This window comes from Hydractinia symbiolongicarpus, chromosome 8, assembly GCF_029227915.1.
Source record: "Hydractinia symbiolongicarpus strain clone_291-10 chromosome 8, HSymV2.1, whole genome shotgun sequence".
Lineage (NCBI taxonomy): Eukaryota > Metazoa > Cnidaria > Hydrozoa > Anthoathecata > Hydractiniidae > Hydractinia > Hydractinia symbiolongicarpus.
The window spans coordinates 23,709,390-23,730,086 of NC_079882.1; the positions used below are offsets into that span (position 1 = coordinate 23,709,390).

General features: G+C 32.0%; 1 protein-coding gene across 2 annotated transcripts; it reads left to right on the top strand.

Moving 5' to 3' along the window:
* Positions 1 to 604: 604 nt before the first annotated feature.
* On the top strand, positions 605 to 11,557 carry LOC130654826 (uncharacterized). Of its 2 annotated transcripts, none has more exons than XM_057457463.1 (2): positions 605 to 674; positions 9,042 to 11,557. In XM_057457463.1, exon 2 carries the CDS (start codon positions 9,331 to 9,333, stop codon positions 11,422 to 11,424), a length of 2,094 nt encoding a protein of 697 aa, XP_057313446.1. In that variant the 5' UTR covers positions 605 to 674; positions 9,042 to 9,330; the 3' UTR covers positions 11,425 to 11,557. The 2 variants fall into 2 exon arrangements, with proteins under 2 accessions (XP_057313446.1, XP_057313447.1); XM_057457464.1 differs by lacking the exon at positions 605 to 674 and adding an exon at positions 1,398 to 2,095.
* The last annotated feature ends 9,140 nt before the right edge of the window (positions 11,558 to 20,697 follow it).

Below are 20,697 nucleotides of genomic sequence, written 5' to 3' on the forward strand. Positions count from 1 at the left end.
ACTATATTGTGCAAACTAATTCCATGCTTGCCTTCTATTCACAGTTGTTAATTAGAGCTGTACGAGTTGCTATGGTTTGACAACCACTTTAGAGAAAATTTTGGTATGTATTTCCATGACGCTACGACGCCACTGTTTTTCTGTGATTATTAACAGCGAAAAAAAGTTTTTGTAGGCAACTTAATGAATCTATGTGTAAGAACTCGTTTAAATTAAACACCAACCGTAAATGATCACTTTAAGTCATTAGCCGCTTCCTTAAGGACTCATTAACAATTATAAAGATGTAGATCAAATCTATTTTAGGAAGTTGCTGTAACCCCCGTATTTTTTAAAATGTAATGGTCAGAGTACTTTTAAATGGTGAAAATTCAAGGAGGTTTTTTATTTTAACGATGTTTCTGTTTGTTGTTTGATGGGATGGTAACGACTAAATAATCACCCCCGGTTTTTTAAAATACACCAGAAGAACAGGCTAAGATGGTTTGCTGTAGACAGGGTGTAGTACATAAATTGTTTTGTCCATGCTTGGTAACGTTCTTACGCATGGACAAACCTATTTTGAATTGTTTCAGTAGGCAAGAAAAAAAAGAAAATTAAATAGATTTTTTTTTCAGTTTATTTTATTAGCAAGAAGAGTTTTGAAATTAGCTTGGGATCAGTGCTTTTATAATGTAAGTGCAATTAAATTATTGTAAAGCTATTTATTCTTTATTATATTTAAATAACTTAAATTTACATGTTTATTGTGTTGACATTGTATGTGTCATATCGATAATCTGCAACTATGTGACAAAAATGTACGAATTAGTTAAAACAGATTCGTGATTGAAGGCTTGCCAAGTTTAAAATTCACTTAGACCATGCGGTTACTTAATCCATCATCTACGTATTCTCTTTTTCATGTAAAGAGGGTGCTATTTTAGGTATTAAAAGTGTCCTTGATAATACCAACCTAAGATGTAGATCTTTTTTAAATTCCCCTAAATGTCGTATATATAAAGGGTCAAAGTACGAATTTGCTTTCGTTAAGACAAATAACTGTACCTGCATCGATGTCTAAGGATTGCCTTTGGGAGACTTTTAAGAATAGATTATGCCAAGAAGCTACTTTAAATTGAGGTTGCTTTTTTAAACAAGACAGGATATATTCCCATAGATAGGTCGAGCAATTAGTGTTGAATTTTTAGATCCTTTATCAGATGCTACAAATAATGCATAAATGTACCTATTCATGAGAAATTTTTTTTGCTTATTTTGTTTGTTTTTAGCTACAATTAAATAATAATGACTGGAGCAAGTTGAAGACATATTTTGTCTTATCTTATTCCCCATATATAGTTGAGATGGGTTAAAGAGAGCAGGTTACATTAATGTTAAGAAAAAAAATATTTACAATTCCTCTATAGAGTTGTGAAAAATTACAAAAATTTAGTACTAAAAATATCGTGAATAATCTAAATTATTAAATAACAAGAAATGTTCGTGGTTTTCTTAAATTGCGCCAACAAGCAAATAGATTTTTTTCTCCATTTAAGACTGTAAATAAGATAATGAGTATCTACTGGTCACTAGTAAGGCCTTTGAAATGGTAAATTGTTTATTGAATATTGTGTTCTATTAAATGATTTTTAAAGGACTTTGGTGCAATGCCATACCTGATTTTATACATAAGCAAAAGGACCTGGTGTATGTTCAGTTTATAGATACTGAAAGCCCTTATTTCTCTTAATAATGGTTTGGCTGTGGTGTATTTGTTATGCCAAATATTATGCAACATGCGTGCTTCCGTTTATTTTAAATATTTGTAAGCTTAGAATGAATAGTGCTAGACCAGGCTACGTTACAATAGGTTAAATACCAGTGAATAAAGAAGCGGTAATGGCTTTACTTTGTATAATATTCAAATATTTTTGGAAATGTTATTCTCTACTGTTTGTATATATGGGTTTTCCAATACTAAAAATATGAAATCTGATTGAACGAAATGTGTAAGAAGTATGAATTCATATTTATGTCCTTAAAAAATAAAAAATCAGATAGCAAGCAGAGAGGAGTTAGCTCATGGATAGAGTGGGGAGTTGTGAAATTTGTGGTAAGTAGTGACTCTTTGCTTTCTAAAAACTGGGTGTATCAACAGCTTCAGGGTGTGGTAATTTTATTTGATCTAAAAACTTCACTTTTCATCTGATCGCAAGAGGCTCGCAAAAGATGTATTAAGAAGTCAGGCATAGGAGGAGACTTTATCTGAACCTCCACTAACGCACATATGTGTGCATTGCGGCTCTTGCGGTTATGATCTATAGAACTAGAAGACATGTCTGTCTCCTTAGGTTAGGCTACTTGTGAAACCCTAAATTATGAAATAGCACGTTTAACCAACAGCGTGCAGTAACTGGGAAATTAAGAAATATAAAATTAGTTATAATTAGTTGAAATTTGCTTTCAATCAGTTTAAATTTAATCAAGCTCATTTAACAAAAATAATATTTTTTTATTTGAAGGAAAAATTACGATTTTTATGCCGTATCTTTACACATTAGAATATTTCTTTATCACGTGACATAATGGTTTCGGTGAAATTTTGCGTGGTAAAAGAGCATGCGTTTCTTTTTTACATTATACACATATCATATGAAAAAATAAAAGATTCGCGCATAAATTAGTAGTATAATTTATGCGAAATTTAATGACACTTTTTATGCATGAATTAATAACTTTTGTGCATAATAAAAAAAGATTAAATGATAAATTAGAAAATTAAAAAAGAAATTATATATCTTCAAAAAACACAACCTAATCGTAATTTTAACCCTAGCAACATAAACTTTGATTTTAACAACTTATCCAAATTCGTCCCCAAGCTCTTTTCTCTCATTTTTTTAGCAATCTTGAACGGGATAAGTAAAGCCCTGGAGACGAGGTTGCAACCTATTATGAAGATTAACAGCGTAGAAATTGGGTAATAGGTTTTGAATGATTAGCTTTCCAGGTGAGAGATGAAAAAGCAACAAAAAAAAAAAGATTGGGAAACTGAATTGCTTGATAATAGGAATCAACTGATATTAAAAAAAGTTTTTAGCGCCAATATTTTTGCCTGTGTAAGCAAAAAAGAAAGATATAAAACATACGAACTTATTTTATCTGCTTGCATGAATCAATTCTTGTGATTTGATTATACCCCGCCTACCTTCAGAATTGTGATTCTAGCAACGCCCAAAAAAACCACAAAATGGAAATAAATAAAAAGGAAAGAACAAAAAAGTTTGATAACATAATAATTGGGTATACTATTACTTATAAAACTTTAATGTTGGAAATCAAAGACAACTTTTAGTGGTTTTCATTTTGACCTTTCGACAAGATTATTTTTTGTTTTGTTTTTATGTTCCAGGCAGAGAAAATTCCAGACGGTAAGTTTTCAAACTAAATATATCATCCATAAACATCCTTTTTTAATTTAACTTAGCTGTATTTTTTTTTCAATTTGGAGTTTTAATTTGTTCTTGATTCTTTGCGTGATGTGAAATTATCCACTCTCTATTTTTATTAAAAATTATAAAATGACAAACATATAAATGCAATGAAAGAGAAATCATAAAATATAGTTCTGTTATATCGATACAAGCTTTTTCTTTTATAAGAATATGTTTGTAAGAATATAAGACTGAAATTTAAGGTTAAAAAAAAGGTCTCTATATATTTTGTTTATAATTTGTTTTTGCGAAACTCGTGAACTTACGTTGCAAAAATTTGTAATGTGTCTATACTGTAAAGTGAATTAAAAAATGCTTTAAATATAAGAACAAAATAAGAACAATTCCAGGCTAAACATGTTTAAAAAATAAGAACATTATCAAGCTACTAGCAAATTTACAATTTCTGATTTAATTCCAGGCTGAAGTTAAATTTCCCGGACCTTATATAAAGGAAATTGTAACAGAAAATTGTTTTAGAATTTTTGCAACCATCTCTCGGGTACGAATTTATACTATCAGGAACCCAATCCTTTTTTTACAACATGTTTTTAAAGTTTGGTTATGCCCAAGACTTATGTTTGTATAAAGTTGTTCTTATAATCTCCAATGCCACTGTAAAAATATATATGTTAACCTTTTAATTTTTTTTTATATTTTTTATATATATTTAAATAATAAGAAAATATAAAATAAATAAGTAAAATTATGCAAAAAACAACAACCGCAGTTGTAATCTGACTTCGGTCTTGACATCACAACAAATTCACAAAATCTAAAACTTTCAAGTAGCAGACCACTAAACTATTAAGACGTGAAAATAAAAACAAAAAATAAGAGCAAAAAAACCACATGTGTTTTTGTATCTAAGTTTCTCTCTGTTGTTCTTTTAAATAAGTTTCTGATAAGAGGCTCTCACTGTATGTTTATAAATAATTTAAAAACACAGATAGAGGCTAGCTCCTTCTTGAATCTGTCTGTGTGAAGATTGTATCACGTTTTTTTAACTTTCCAAACAATAGATTTTATAATGAGGTATAATGAAGCGGTAATTACGAAGTTTTAATGAGAATTGTAAAAGCATAAAGGATGTTGTATGAGTTAAGAAAACTTTTAACAAGATTATTGTTAAACGCTATGTTAGGGAAACGGAAAATGTATCAAATTGTTCACTATTGAAATTTATATTTTGTTACATGTTTTATTTAAAAACACTTTATTGTGGATTTTATATCTATTATTATTTTTATGGAACATTCAGAATAGATGTATGGAAAAAAACTTCTATAAACTTGAAGGTAGGTGCAGTAGCGCTGAGATTAATTGTTAGGAATTCGTTTCGCGCGTTTAATTTTCGCGTCAGAGTGAAAGAAAGATGGTAGCTAAGCAAACTGTTATTCGGAACATATTTACTTTGTTTTCATGTGAGGTGTGTAATTTAACCGGTAAATCCGATATTAATGGATTTCTTAATTTGCTTTGAACTGTCTCCTCGCTGTGCGTTGATAAATATTATCCACAGTGGCTAGAATGAAGTAGCTATTAGGATCAGTTTTAGAAGTTCGGGGATTAGGTTCTTTTTTTAAAATCTGGGATACTCGCGTGATACGAATATGTTACACTTCTTCATCAGAATAATGAGGCTTAGAAGGACGGAGTAATACAAAGAATAAGAACATTGACAAGGCTGAAATTTTGCTGTTATCGTCCCCTGAAAACACGACTTAAAGTACAGTAAATATTTTTTTAAAGGTTTCGTACATCCATGGTTTAGGTTTTGCATTGGAAATTTGTACTGTAAACAAAAAATCTGCTTAAAATATAAAAATAAATTAAGAACAGTTGCAAGCTGAAGATGTGAAAAAAATTTAGAACATGTCAGGCTGGAGCCGAAGTTTCTGGTTCTTATAAAGATGACTTATGACTGTTTTTTTTATCAATTTTAAAAGAATGTCGAAAGTTACTAAAAAAATAAGAACTTAGAACAATTTAAGGTTGAGAAATTTTAAAACATTTTTTTAATTGGTTTTGTACCCTTGTAGTAAAGGGTTCATTAAGATCACTCACCCAGGCTTGATACCAAATACGAACGCGATTTAAAAAATATTTAAAGCGGTTGTAGAAAGAGAAGAATATTTCATTTATGCCTAGTTCTTATAAAAAAGGATCTAATTGTCGTTAATAATCTTACAGAAAGAATGTACATAACAAAACTTAACTAAATATATATTTAACAGTAACTAGATAAGTGAATGTATTCGCTACAATGACTAAGAAATGACATATGTATTCAAATAGATTCCATAACTCCGCCTCTTTCCTGCGTCTTGTCAAGAAAATGTTTGAAGTTTAAATATTTTTATGGTAAATTAGGCGGGCCAGTCATATTGTTTTTTTGGCACTTTTTTTGTCAAAACATATCAAATGTGCTGGCTTCAGTCTGAAATTGACCAATTAAGCATCACCTTTGGTCCCAAAAGCCAACCTTCTATAGACGTTTTGACCTTAGCAGGCGAAATTAAAACGCTAAAATGCGTTAAAAGATATTCACACGTAGTTCGAACGGTGTTTTTTTTCAAGATGTAGAAGAAGGAACTAAATTCTCAGTTAAAATCGTAAATGCTTGACACATGGTAAGCTGCCATTATGCTTTATTTTTAAAGCAGACAACCTTTGCTATATAATATGTGGTCATTTGAGGTGTGCTGGACATACTTGTGTGAACAAAACAGACTGAAAGATGAAGTGGTGCGGTCATAAGACAATATTGAGAAGTGCTTGAAAGTTTCTGATGAAAACCTTTGAGTGAGTAAACGTTGAAGAAGTTTTAATATTTCTGGCACCGTGTTCAAACAGAATAATTCAATGTTTGAGTTGTTTTTCATAACAACCTCTTCTAAACATTCAAATGCTCTTCAAGCAAGCGAAGAAAATTTCAAGTGTTTTCAAAGAATGTCCAGGTTCTCTTCAGACTGGTTTTACGCAATGACCTGAACGTTTCTTGTGTTATTTTAAACATTTTTTATAAGAACCAAGAAACTTAGCTTTAGCCTGAAGCGTTCTTAATTTTTTCATATGCTCAGCCTAAAATTGTTCTTATTTTTTAGCCATTCCAAGCCTCATTGTTCTTATATAATTGTTCTAAGAATTAAGAAATGTAAGAAACCTAGCGACGGCCCAACAATTTGTTAGCGTCCAACATGTATATTAGATATTTCTCAATGAGTTTGTTTCATTGGCTTTGCTTCTAGTAATTTTTTATTGTTTATATTTTTGTTATAACACATTGAACGCCCAGTGAACCCGGGAAGGTGAACTAACATTATCCCTATTACCAATAACGGAATTTCGGGAAAAAGAGTTGGGCGTGTTAGGGTTTGTAGTTAATCTTCTCAAAAATTGTGAAACTAAAAAAAAAACTTCTAGCAAGCATACTAAAATTAAACAAAATTGTAAATTTTTTATACAAAATGAAAGTTAAGTGTAGTTAAAAAGTTTCAATGGAAATGTTGGCTAGAAAAAAATATAGCTTATTGAAAGTATTAAGAAGAACGGGGAAATATTAAAAAAGTTTATTTACTTAAGCACGGTAGTAAAGTTGCTTAAAAAAATTTAGTATTGATGAATCCAGCCTCGTTTGCGTTTTTGACATCCGAACTGCGATGAATCAGAAAGATACAAGATGCCCTGGGAACGAGGTTGTGATGAATCAACTTTTGTTTGTAAGAGTGTACGCGCGAACGAATCCTCAGGTGGTCAAGAACTTGTAAAGTTTTTGTTTTTTATTTGTCTTTTGTAGATGTTGTTTTCTTTTTGTTGATACGTAAATCTAACAAAAAATGTTGCGTTACATTTTCGTGTGTTGTGTACACAGGTGTTCGTGTTTCATCTATGACGTCATCTTCCACTCGTGTGCCGTTTTATTTACCGATGTTAGTCCCAGCAATTAAAAAAACATTGAACGTAAAGAAAGTTGAATTGCTCAACAATAAAACCCTAAAATTTTATATTACAAAAATATAAATTTTTTATTTATCAATTTTAAATTAACAAAGAATAAAATTTGCATGCCAATTGTGTGGGTCGCGTGGTAACTTCACGTCAAACTTTGTTGTCTGTGTGTTGGGCTATTTTTATATATCAAATATTCTCTTGATCAACCAGCAAGGTCATAATGCTTCAAGCGCAGTATACGTAGGTGGTTTTGACTTTTGTTCTCTTAAGTAATTAAAATTTAACAAAATTTCCCGCCCAATTTATACTGAAAGGCTTTGGTACCTCGGAAGTACTGCTCTCCTTCTTTGGTTTCTGCATCACGTGCAATTAGCTAGCTAGGGGTTAGTTTTAGCGCCGACAACAACAACGATAGTGATGATGAGTGAGGACGGCTATAATTAGTGATACGGAGGGTATATTTTTTAAAATCAAGTCTCCCAGACCAGACCTTATTTTACAATCATCTGTTAATAAATTTAACTCTGTAAGTACTTGTTGTTTTTTGTTATATTGAACACAGCACACAAAGTTCATCACATATTAACACTTGAGAATTTTCTTTTTTCTCATCAAATAGAAATGAATTAATTAGCTAAAAGAAGGCGGAGAAAATATTCGAATACAATCAGATGAAAGCATCATAAATGGGCGAATCTTATCTAATGTTTAACGCCCCCCGTCTTTTATTTTTACAGTAGAACAACAGGGAATACTATTGGTTTAATGTTTTGATAAGTAGAGGGCGGGACAATCAGATAGCCCCTCAAAAAAACATGATATAATTATAAAAAAAGATATTTGCGACTGTTTTCAGTTTGTCAAAAGTAAAATTACTTTTAAAAAAAAGGAGTAATGAATATTCGTAGAATGTAGTTTTTATTTTTGTAATTTATATTGAGCATTGAATATCTGTATGTAAACTGAAGTTGCAATTTTACAATTAAAAATAGAAATTTATTTTGGTTACAAAGTTTTAATAGAAATATTTTTAAACATATAAAAATTTAGGATTGTATAGTTGTTGTTATTGTTTTTCTTATTATACTTATCGTTGTTGTTTTTAAATTTGGATATACACGCAAAATTGAATTTGAGCAAATGAAAGTTCACCTGGAAAATAGAAATACACAAATAGCTATGAGGAGGAATTTTTTGCTTGAAATTTTTTATAGGAACGAGGAAGGTTAAGACTGATTATTTCGGGGGTTATAAAACTCAAAATTTCTTGCGTCACTATAAATTATGGAATTATCTCAAATTATAAAAATATTTTTATGCTGATAATAGTGGGAAAAGAGAAAAGTAAAAAACTTTGACTTCAATTAAAATCGAGGCTAGTAGTATCAAAAAATTGTCCTTGTACAAAAAAATAATTTTGCGTCATCTAATTTCGCAGTGTAATGTTACTACGAATGTGTTAATATATTTTGTTTTCTTTTGTTTTGTTATCTCAACGAACACACGCTTTTTTATTGTTCTGGCGTAAAAAGGCGGGAATAGATGGTGTTACGTCCCTGGGAATATCATAGTTACCCTTTAATTATTTTTAGATTTCTTTTTGTATTTTAGAGTTCAAAAGATTCTTGTTAACTAATAACAAAGAACATTCTCAAGGCTTGTACTTTTTTGTGGAAGAAGAAAAACAAAACAAAAAGAATTCGGGATATTATTATTATGCTGCTGTGAGAACTTCAACTTTTTAAAACTTGACTCTGGCTAAAAAGTTTTGTAACAGAGACAAAAGAATCAACAATACTTTATTTAAAGCAACGTTTTCATGTAAACATCTTTTCGAATGGTTAGATGACGCATCGGCTAGTTATTTTTAAAAGCTCATTAAACGAATAATTAGGACATTATGAAACCTTTTACTTATTATCTTTTATTCCTGTTAATTGCAATCCGTTATAAAAACGTCATCAGCAAAACGAAGAAAAAACATGGCTCCATAATTACATGTCCGCCAATACAAGCACCACAAAACGCCCTAATTGCACATTTGGTTGCCGTTCGAAAATACAAAAATGGCGGGAAAAGCAGTGGATACAGTGTAAACAGGTACTTAGAACATGACAAAGTGTATTTTCATTGCAAAAGTGGATACTCCTCAACGGTGCATTCAGCTTTATATATGACTTGCGGATCGAATGGGAAATGGTTTCCACCGTTGGAACAGCTTGGTAAATGCGTTCTAAACAAAAATTTTAATAAGTGTACCGGAATGTTTCAATGCAAAAAATCAAAACAATGCATTTCTGCACAGAAACGTTGCGACTGTGTCTCTGATTGTGATGATGGTTCAGACGAAGAAGGGTGTAACGTTCGACGCAGACTTATATGGGCACCTGCGGCAGGGCGCGATTCGTCTGGCGTCATAACTAGCCTCGGTTACCCTCGCACGTACCCGAATAATTTCTCGTGTGTTTATCATATCTACACTTTAAAGGGTTACAAAATTGAAATGGACTTTGAAGAATTTGATCTACCAGAGAAAGAAGGAAGGAAATGTGTCGATTTTGTCAGTCTTGTGGGCGGTATGCATTCAAATGTTAAGGAAAGCGATACGAAAAACTTTCAAAATAGAATACGAAGCAGCCGGAAACTTCACAAACGAAAATGTGGGAAAAACGGATTTAAGAAAGTTTATTCGGATTTATCTCACATTACTATAAATGTGTCTATTGGTCATTTAATACAACCACGTAGAGTTTATCGAGGTTTTTCGTTGATATGGAAAGTTCGTAATGCTGCTTATTTTCATAGAATTATGCAGAATTCTTCCACCTCTATCGAATCCAGGGAAACAGACGAAGGGGATACTTCAAGCGAAAATGTATACACTATTCTAACACCAATAGCTATTTCCGCCCTTATTCCTTTATCACTCATAGCGTTCTTATGTTGCCATAGATACTTACGACGTCGTTACATTGCTAAGAAAAACGCCGGCGGTTCGTTGCAACAAGAAACGAATTTTTCGGAAAAGCAGTCGATGGTTTTAACGGAAAATAATTTGGCGAAATTTGATAATGAAATGAGTAGTCGTGAAAGTTGTGTTGAGCAGACTGCTGTTCATAACACAATTGCAGTTTACACAGAAAGCGATACCTACTCGAAACGTAACCAAGTCAACTCGACGGTAACATGCGACTGTCCATGCTGTACAGCATATGGCGTTGCTAGGAAAGATTTACAAGTCGATAAAAGAAACTCTGACACATACAGCTCGCACCAATCTGAAATACCACGTTACATCATGTCGTACGACGTGCCGTCACAGCAAGCGACACTTCTGGAAAATAATTCCGTCATAAACAAACAAGCGTCCTTTGTGACACCAGACATAAATTACGAGCCTAGGTTACCCTCACCTGTGTACACAAGCTCTTCTCACTTAAACTATTCATTACCTTTTAAAAGATTGCCTTCTAAATGCTCGCGCGAGAGCGTACGTCATAGCTATGGAAGCAAGAGCACAAGTTCTTGCAAACTATGCAGTCATCACAAGCTTGTACGGCAGCACAGAAAGACATTCGAATGCTCACAGAGCGATTTATTTTCACAACCTACTGTTGATTATAATAACGAAGACATGTATCGCAGCTCAGAAGATTTTAGTGAGTTTATAGATCCAGTCAATAGTGACTGCTATGCGCGAGATAGCTCCATATATAATGAAATGGACTCAAGCACAAAACTTGGATCAGATATGTATGATTTTAATATTCATCCTGTGATTGGAAAAAGCAAGGAGTCGAGTCTAAACTTAGACGATGGCAACTATGGACAAAAAACGAGACATTTATATTTTGATACGACATACGGAAAAGAAAAATACGTCACAGGGTTATCCTATTCTGAGAACAACAGAACTAACGACGTCTATGCCGGTATGCCTCCCTTTAGTAATACCGAAAGATCACGTGGTAGCAGCCTCATTTGTACGCATTAGCAGCCTCATTTGTACACATTAGAATGTTTATATTTATATACATGCTTGTAAATAATCTTGTAGTAGTTCAAAAATGTTTATCTTATGAAATGAAGAAATGATATATCTTAAATAAAAAATACACGCTTTTTCTTTATAAGAATATATTTTATAAGAATGTTCAAGATAAAATTAGACAAAAGTGTTTGCTCATCTTGAAATTTTCCTTGCATCATCCTAAATGGAATATAGAAAAAAACGTAAAATACATTTATGTAAAATGTATTTTCTCAGATTCCATTTGAAACAACAACTTCCAGTTTTCTGTCTGTCAGTTAAGTTAGACTTTAGGCGTGATTTTTACACCAGCTTACATTTTCGGATACTTCAATGTTAACTGTGCTAAGAAAAAGCTAAAAATATATCAGGATGATTTTTGCTCAAAAGTTAAAGTATAAAAACACTATTGTTATTTGTTGTAGTGTCCTTACTTCATATATAAGTGTACTTGACATACCAACAGCGTTGTGGACAACCACATCTATTAAAAAAACTTGACTGACTCTACACCTAGTAACGTCATATATTGTCATGCTGAAATAACATGTATCTGATCTGTCTGCAGCATCGCAATTCATCAGGCAGAAAATCCAGGACCTGTTGCAACAAGTCGGGTATGGTTACAATTTTGATATGGTTAGGAAAAGATGGTGAATTTCATGTTATTTTGGGCTAAATTCTATATAAGGTCTTTTGGTCATTGCAAAACGTGGTATTTATGGCCCAGTGAAAAAATATTAAGAGAAGCCATTTCACCCAGACCCCACCCTACCTCTCTCATTCTAGTTGCACAAGCTACCCTTGTTTTAAAAATAGATTTCACGAACGAAACTGTCGTTAAACCTTGTAGTCATTATTGATCATCCAAGCAAGTGAAACAAAATTAGCGAGAAAAAAAAAACGATAAATAGATTACATATATCTTGTTGTTAAGGGCGTTGATCATCCTCGTCCCCAGGGTTTTTTGCCTTCTGTATATGTGAGATGACGGCGAGAAATGGGGCGTTGATGTTAGAAAAAATAAAATAAAATGGCGATTTTAATGAAAATTACTTTCTTTATAAGCTAAGCACAATGGGAGAGGCGGTGGTTAAAAAATTGCAAAAAAATCGATGTCAAAGCTTAGCCAGCTTTTGGACTTATCTTTTTTCCTAAAAAAAAGTGTTAATTAAAATGTGAATCCAAAGTATAAATTTAGAAATCACCTGAATACAAAATTTTGTAGCTAGCTAGTTATGTAAAATGCTAAACACCATAAGAAGAAAAAACAACCAAAGCGTATTAGTCCTTTGCTTGTTTATCAATTCCCAGCAACAAGTTTCTCCACCTGCAGGTTACAATTTTGCAGCTTATGAATGCTTGCTAGGTTGCTAGTCAGCTAAGTTTTTAATGATTTTTTTTACAAACTATCACTTCGAAAATATAAAGCTCGCGAAATGTTTACCCGCGAAATCAAGTACCCGCGAAATTAGTTTCAAGATAAAATACAATATATAAAAAATAGATAAATTAATAAAACCATCAGAAGATAACAAATATTTGAAATATGTGTATATTCGACCTTTCGTTCTAACAAAAGAATAAATTCCATTACACTTACTAAATCTCTTTACTAATGGTGTAATATTTTTCTCAATGAATGGTTTTTTTTAATAAATGATTTCTGTTAATGAATGATTTTATAATGAATGAAAATAAAGCTAGTCTACTGAGATTTGCCTCTCGTTATATTCTCATCTTCCGAACATGCAACTGATGCCGTGGGAAGCGGATCTGTCTTCGCCTTAAAATATATTTGCCAGCACCTACTGATAACTAAACAATCTGGCCTTTTTTAGTATATATATAGGGAACCAACAGATATGGCCTATGTTTAATTACTGCAAATTTTGGAGAAAGAATAATTAGAAAATCAGTTTTGTAAAACTGGACAAATAAAAATCTCAAAAATATAATTTGAAGATAATATTTTGGCGCAATTTTTGTTCGAACTTGTGTCGCATAAATCGCATCAATTCTTTGTAGTTAAGAACTATAGACATTTGCTTCATGTGTATGAGTGAAAACCAAAACTGTCATACTTGTAAACAAAGTAGGTCGGTGTTACGACTTCAGTACAACCGCCACAACACCACGGGGAAAAACTTTTAAAAGAACAGCCAAATATGACGAACCAGAGGAATTTGCCTTCTTTGGTTCATTCAATGAACTCGACTGTCCAGTATATCGAAACAGCGACGAAATGAGTGGCAGTATCTCAATGTATCCTTATTATTGTTGTCTTTCCAATAGCACACTCTTACTTTAAAAGATTGCTAAATGTCCTTACTGATTTTTGCCGGGAAGTACGCAAGGTAGAATCAAGGCAAAAAAAACGATGCTAGAACGGAGCGTAAGATATATTAAAAAGAAATTCTAAAACAAATTCCCATAGAAATCTGTTAGCAATCAAAGTATCTTTTAATTGCTGTTCAATTTTTACACAGTTTAGAATTTATTTGTTTTTGGATTCTTGACTTCTCATAATACATATTCGTTTGTTTAACCTTAAGTTTTGAATCGAGTTCTCTGATGACAAAAGATATACCATAACCTTTCAGAATATTCTTTGTGTGCAGTGGTGAAAAAGCAATTCGACAGTATATCAAATAGCATGAATAAAAGAAGGTTGTTGTTTCATAGAATTTATTTCATATAAATAAATTATGAAATCAAATTGCCAAAGTCATGAATGTTTCTTTGATTCCGTTACGTTTCGACTTTCATCCTCAGGTGGTTTGTAATTCTATAATTTATTTCTACACCTTGCTTCCAGTAGACTTTTGACATCTTGAATAGACGCTGCAATTTCCATCTTTTCCAAAGTGCCTGCGCTAAAATTCACTGCCTACACCGACACCAATAGTCATATACGACTGCTCAAGCGTCGTGATCATTACGAGCGTGGGAGGAAAGAAATCCTTACGACCTACTTACTACTAAAGAAATACATAGCTTAGTTTAGTTGCTTTTGAAATGTTTACAATCTGGTGTATAAATGTTCCTTTCCTTGCCCACACAATAAGCATTCTATGTCAAATCATATACAAATAGGAAAGAGCTTTTTCCTTTCTATTCAAGTTGTTTTGTACCAGCTGTCATATGAAACTGGTTACTGGATTTCTTAGAAAATCAAATGATTGGTATGAGGAAGCCTTAAAAATATAAAGTAAAACGCAGGATGCGCACACTCAGATGTATTTTTTTGTCATTTTCTTCTTTCTTTTTTTGAGCATGTTTGGCCAAATTATTTAATTCTTGCAAAATTATAATTTCTAAAAGCTTGCTCAATGCTGTTCTCGAAGCTTAAACATGACAACGCCTGTTGTTGCTTTAGCTTTTAATTTTGATATCACTTCTTGACATGCTCCTAATAATGTCACCACGTTTTTTTTGTTTGGGACTTGAGCAAGTTAAAGTTATCTTTTGACCACACCTGATGAAATGTTATCATATAAACATTGTCATTTTCTGGTACGTTTAATGGATAAAACGTATTTGTTACACCATTCTTATAAGTCACAACAATTTTTTGCATTTTTGTGTATTATTATAAATCCAAGTCAATTTCTTATAGTCAACGTTTAGGGTGAACCATGCACATGAAGATAGAAATATTTCTGTTTCCTTGTTGTTTAAAATCTGTTTATGATTTATCAGAAGAATATTATGATAAGAGAAGCAACGGCATAGGCATATTTTATTTTTTGTGTTTACATGTAAGATGAATGTTTCATTACATTTTTAGTCATATATAAATCTGAAACAAATCAATTTTGAAATTTTGGATATACAAAAAACATCCTAGCCAGCAAGCTAGCGTGCTAAAATCAAATTTATGTTGTTCTTTTAAGCTTTTTTAATTTAATTTCTTCTTTTAATCCCTTGGAGAAAACTTCCTCCAAGATTACCCTAACCAACATTGTTGGTTGAGGTGTTTTACTAAGGTACAACTTTGATTGATTTGGCTAGTCTGAAAAAGTCGCTTTTATTTTTTATTTCTTTTCCAAAGGTTCTTATGCCTAGAATTGGACAATATGAATATTCAATCTTGGTCAAAATATGTTGAGAAAAGACAACTAATTTTAAAGTTAATCACCACAAGTAGTTACGTAAGGCTATTTCTATACTTTGCTCAGAAATAATTTTGAAACTTTCACGCAAACTTATTAGACAAAATAAAATTACTTGAGGACTCTGGGTTACTGGGTGACTATGGGTTTTAACTAGGCAGGTTTACAACAGGTAAAAAAAAGATCTCGCTTTTACTTGGTACAAAGTTTATATGCTGATGCAGTGACGGCATTTGATGTTTCACTATTTTCTTGCTTGGATCTTCTCTTTAGTTTATTTTCTACTAGCGCGATTATATGGATTTGCGATTAATGCACACTTTAGATGTTGAGCCTCTTGTTACTTATCCTTTTCGTCACTTATTTCGTGTCGGCACAAGGCTAGTTCAAAGTGGAATGCTCTTGCGTTTGATCATCGTGTTAAGGAAATGGATAGTCTCATTTTTTTTAAGTTGGACAGTGAATTTGCTTTGCAGGTGGCGACTTACTCTTCTACGTGGGATTTATTGATATGGCCAATACGTCGTCAACGAATCTAGTGTCTGATGTGAGCAATGTTGTTGTCTCATTTGCTTGCATGTATATTATAGGTAACAATGGTAACTCCATCTGTTTGTGTAGAAGTTGTTAAAACAGATACCAAGATTTTGTTAATGTAACTTCCACAATCAACGAATTAAAGAACATACATGTGTACAAAAGCACAGAGATGCGAAAGAAAACAAAATTGCAGGACCACAGTTGCAGCAGAAGCCATAAGCTTAATTGGAACGAGGCAAGGAAGATAAGGGAATCAACGAACAGTGCAAACCGCGACAAAAACACGAGCAGCATCTCGTATCAACATGAAGAGATTTTGTTGCTAGCCTTACGGAAGAAGTGGTTATTTCCACCAAGTTTCGAAAAATGTTAATTACCGTTATTATCAGTAATTAACAGCCTATTTCTGATTGGTTTATTTTTATGAATTTCAACTCTCTGCAATTATATTAATGCAATTCTCATTATACCTTATCGGTAAAAAAAGTCGGCAAAAAGATTAGTCGGCAAAAGTAAAAAGTCGGCAAAAATATTAGTCACTCGGCAAAATTTACTCAGTTTTTGCCGACTAAATTTTTGAATTTAGTCAGTTTTGGCCGACTAAATTTTTGCATTTAGTTATTTTTTGCCGACCAATTTCCAGACAAAAATGATCAAGAAATTTAGAAAGTTTTTTAAAAAACAAAACAACAACAAAAATGTTTATAGATATATAAAAAAGTTGAGGTTTAGTCAATTTCAAGAATAATTGCATACAACTGATAGAAATGAGCAACAAGGAGAAAAAAAAGGGCAAAAAAGGTGGTCGACAAAAAATTTTCGTCCGTAAAAAATTTAGTCGAAAAAAATAAAAAATTGGCAAAAAGTTAGGTCAGAAAAACAAAGTCGTCAAAAAAGTTTGGTCGGTAATAAAAAAGTCAGCAAAAATTTTAGTCGGCAAAAATATTATTCATCTAGCCAAAATTCAGTCACTTTTTACCGATAAGGTACTTTGCCCGATGATAGGGGAAGGATCTCCCGACACGTCATCATGTCTAAGAAATGATAAACCTACAATACTAATCCTATCCCCAGTGATCATAAAAAGTAATACCGAAGAAAATTCCACGCACTTATTGACATAAATTTGTTTTGTATATTCCTTAAATAAGACGTTATCGGGCTTGTTGGAATAGCGAAGTAGAACTTAAATTACATTTAAACACGGCTAGCAACCCAAATCAACATTGGTCTTAAATTAAAATTTTTGATAGCTCAACCTCGTTCCCAGGACTTTTTGTCTCTCGTCGGTGCTGCGCTTGTCGTCCAATATTTAAAAAGAGACCAACAGGTCCTGAGATCAAGGTTGGTATTAACTGAAGCTAGGAGACAACTGTAATTATAATACTCGTTGCAAATCATTTCGATATTATATGTTTGTACAAGCATGTTGCGAGACTTTCACGCTATGATTGCAAGTTTAGGAAGATACACATTTCAAGAAAATATGTATAGTGTTCTTCCTCCATGATATAAAAATTGCAGTTTTTGTTTTTTCGCAGTTTTGACTATTCTTATATCATTGAAATGCGTAGCAGATAAGCTGTGAGATATGTTAAACACACAAGTAAAATTCGTTTTAACTTAACGTTGGTTCCTAGGCAAGTATCAATTTTAAAAAACCGATAATATATTTCTTTTAAGATATATTTCTTTACAACGTTGGACAATCCATGGCTGGACATAAAGATCTGGTGATGCTCTAACACAGTTTGGAAAGAAATATATTATTAGTTTTTAAAAATTTTTACTTGCCTAAAAACCACTAATTGGGACCTGTTGCTAATTTTAAACCCTACAACAAAAATGGTTAAACACGTAAGGTTTTTTAAATAAATTAATTCTTCTAAATCCAATGTACCACAGTGAGAAAATTTAACATCAAAACGTCCTGTTATTATATTTTAGGTCAGCCATTGATTATGCTTCACTGGTATATTGTCACATATCGTGGCTTAGTGAAATAGTATTTTTGGAATTAATACGCTGCACTTTGATAGGAAATTTTGAATAATATATGATCATTAGAATAGGCTTTATTATATCTTAAATGTTATAAAAGCTTGGCTGTAATATTTAACTATAGCGAACCATTTTTACTGCAGTTGATTTGTGTAGTCATTTCATCATAAAGCATTAATGTTTTGATGCTGAATTCAAATATTTTAGTTATTTTTGTTGAAAATGGTCAGCAAATGTCAAACATGTTAATCCAGATCTGAAAATAATACATAAATTTAGCACAAACTGTTCTTAGTTTTAATTGTAAAAAGAGGAAAAAAATTTGTGCATATTGAATAAAATCTGTGCAACTAGAGTACCCAGCTTTTCCTGTACATCTTTTCACGTGTTCTCAACAAAATCATCCACCTGAAAACTAATAGCTTTTGAATATGCTGTTTATAAATATGTGGTTAATTAAAGCTTCCTCGATAGGTTACCTTAACTAGGTACCTTGCTATGTAGTACACACTGCAGATAACTAGCTACAGCTCATAAATTTTAAAGGAAACAAGCTTTCAAAACATTTTCTAAATTAAAGGCCTTTTGCCATATTAAACAATCAAACCAAGCCAGATCAATAGAGTAAAGTCATTAATATTCTCAGAATTTTGCTTTCATCGACAAACAAGTTTCTTTGATGTTGTGTCTTTTTTCGCCCGCCATCTCTAAACTTGCTATTAAGGTGAGCGTCAAATTTGCATTATTAAGGCGAGCGTCAAATTTGCATCTCATTATCTTTAAAATTATCTAAAAAATGCCCAGTATATCTGGACATTTTTTGTATATCGTGATCAGCCTGTTCCAGGGTCATTGTTAGCCACTCCCTACTAACGGCTCAGGGGCCACAAGACCCTGGAGACGAGGTTGAATTAATACCTTAAAAATAATTGTTGCTTAGAATGGCTTTGCACAATAAACTTATATGTGTTTATGCAAAATTTCGAAGGATATAGCTAGCTGACTTGTTCAAATGATTTGATGCTTATTTTATTGGAAAACTTAAGTTAAAATCAATGTAGGTACTTATATCGAATAAATCATGGATATCCAATATAAGTAGGGAACGTTTCTGTCATTTTTAGTTATATTTGGATGTCAAAAGGATATTAGAGATGATTTAATTCGTTGTTTTTATCTTCAGTAATCATAAACTTTTCTATCGCCATTAACTCGACTTTTGTGATAGTAACTAAAGTCGAGAACCAACAGCCGTTTTGTAGCTGCTTTTTTAAGATCATATTCAGATCATAATCAATGAATTAATGTGTGCTTGTAATTTTTTTTTAACTTAATCCGACATGTAAAAATGCTGTTTTGGTTGCATTAATGTTACGGTCAAAATCTTCTTAATTTCCGATTTGTACTAATAAGCGTCTGTTTTAAGCAGAGGTCATTTAGTACAAATTTTTTTTAGCAGGTTGTTGTATGTTTGCTGTATGAATCTAAAAATTTTACAGTTTATGAAGTTCTAGGTAAGGATTTCAAAAATCACATTTATTTTGTTTGACAAAATTGTGAAATAGCAGCGGTAGATCAAAAAAAAAACTAATTCAGGAAAGGTGTATTTAATTTCTAAAATATGTAACGAATTAAAAATTGCACATAAATGATGGCCCATATGTACGGTGGCTTATATGTACGTTGGGCCATATATACGCTGGTCCATATGTACAGTGGTCTATATGCACGGCGGCCCATATGTACGCTGGCCCATATGTCAATGGCCCATATGTACGCTGGCACATATGTGACATTAACGTCAAATAAGTAGCGGATATCTTAACTAGATGTGATATTTGCGACTAATTGCTACATCAAAATTATAACTTGACCGTAAACAAATCTACACACTTATTATGGGTGCACGGTGGCGATGGATATGCCCATGCTGGTCATGTAAATAAAAAAACCCTTCTTTGATTGAACGGAACGATGCAAACAGTTCGTAAGAGATTGTTGTATTCCTGTCGCAACAAAAGACTAGCTATTTACAATTTGTTTTGTCCTAAAAATAAATTCTTCGATTTCTAGAGAGCTATCATAGATCCTTAAGGCGTCAAAATCCGAGAGTAAGACAGTTGAAAAGACTGCTTTACATTCCAGTAAGGTCAAAGCATCTATGGCTTATTGATGACTACGATAAGCTCAAGCCATATGGTTCCTCTGCGCATGGCGTCATAGACGGATACAGGAGAAAAATATTGTGACTGGCGTTGCAAGTACAAACAACTAGGCTGATGAGCTGTTACTACTTGGATATCATTCAAAATTTGTTAAAAATAATTTTGCAAATCCATAAATATATTTCATAAATTATAAAAGTTAAAAACAAGCTTAAAAATCAACAAAAGCCTTTCGATATAATAATAATAATAATAATAATAATAATAATAATAATAATAATAATAATAATAATAATAATAATAATAATAATAATAATAATAATAATAATAATAATAATAATAATAATAATAATAATAATAATAATAATAATAATAATAATAATAATAATAATAATAATAATAATAATAATAATAAT

Excerpts from the sequence above, each read along its gene's own strand:
- LOC130654826 (XM_057457463.1), top strand. The coding sequence starts at position 9,331 with ATGAAACCTTTTACTTATTATCTTTTATTCCTGTTAATTGCAATCCGT.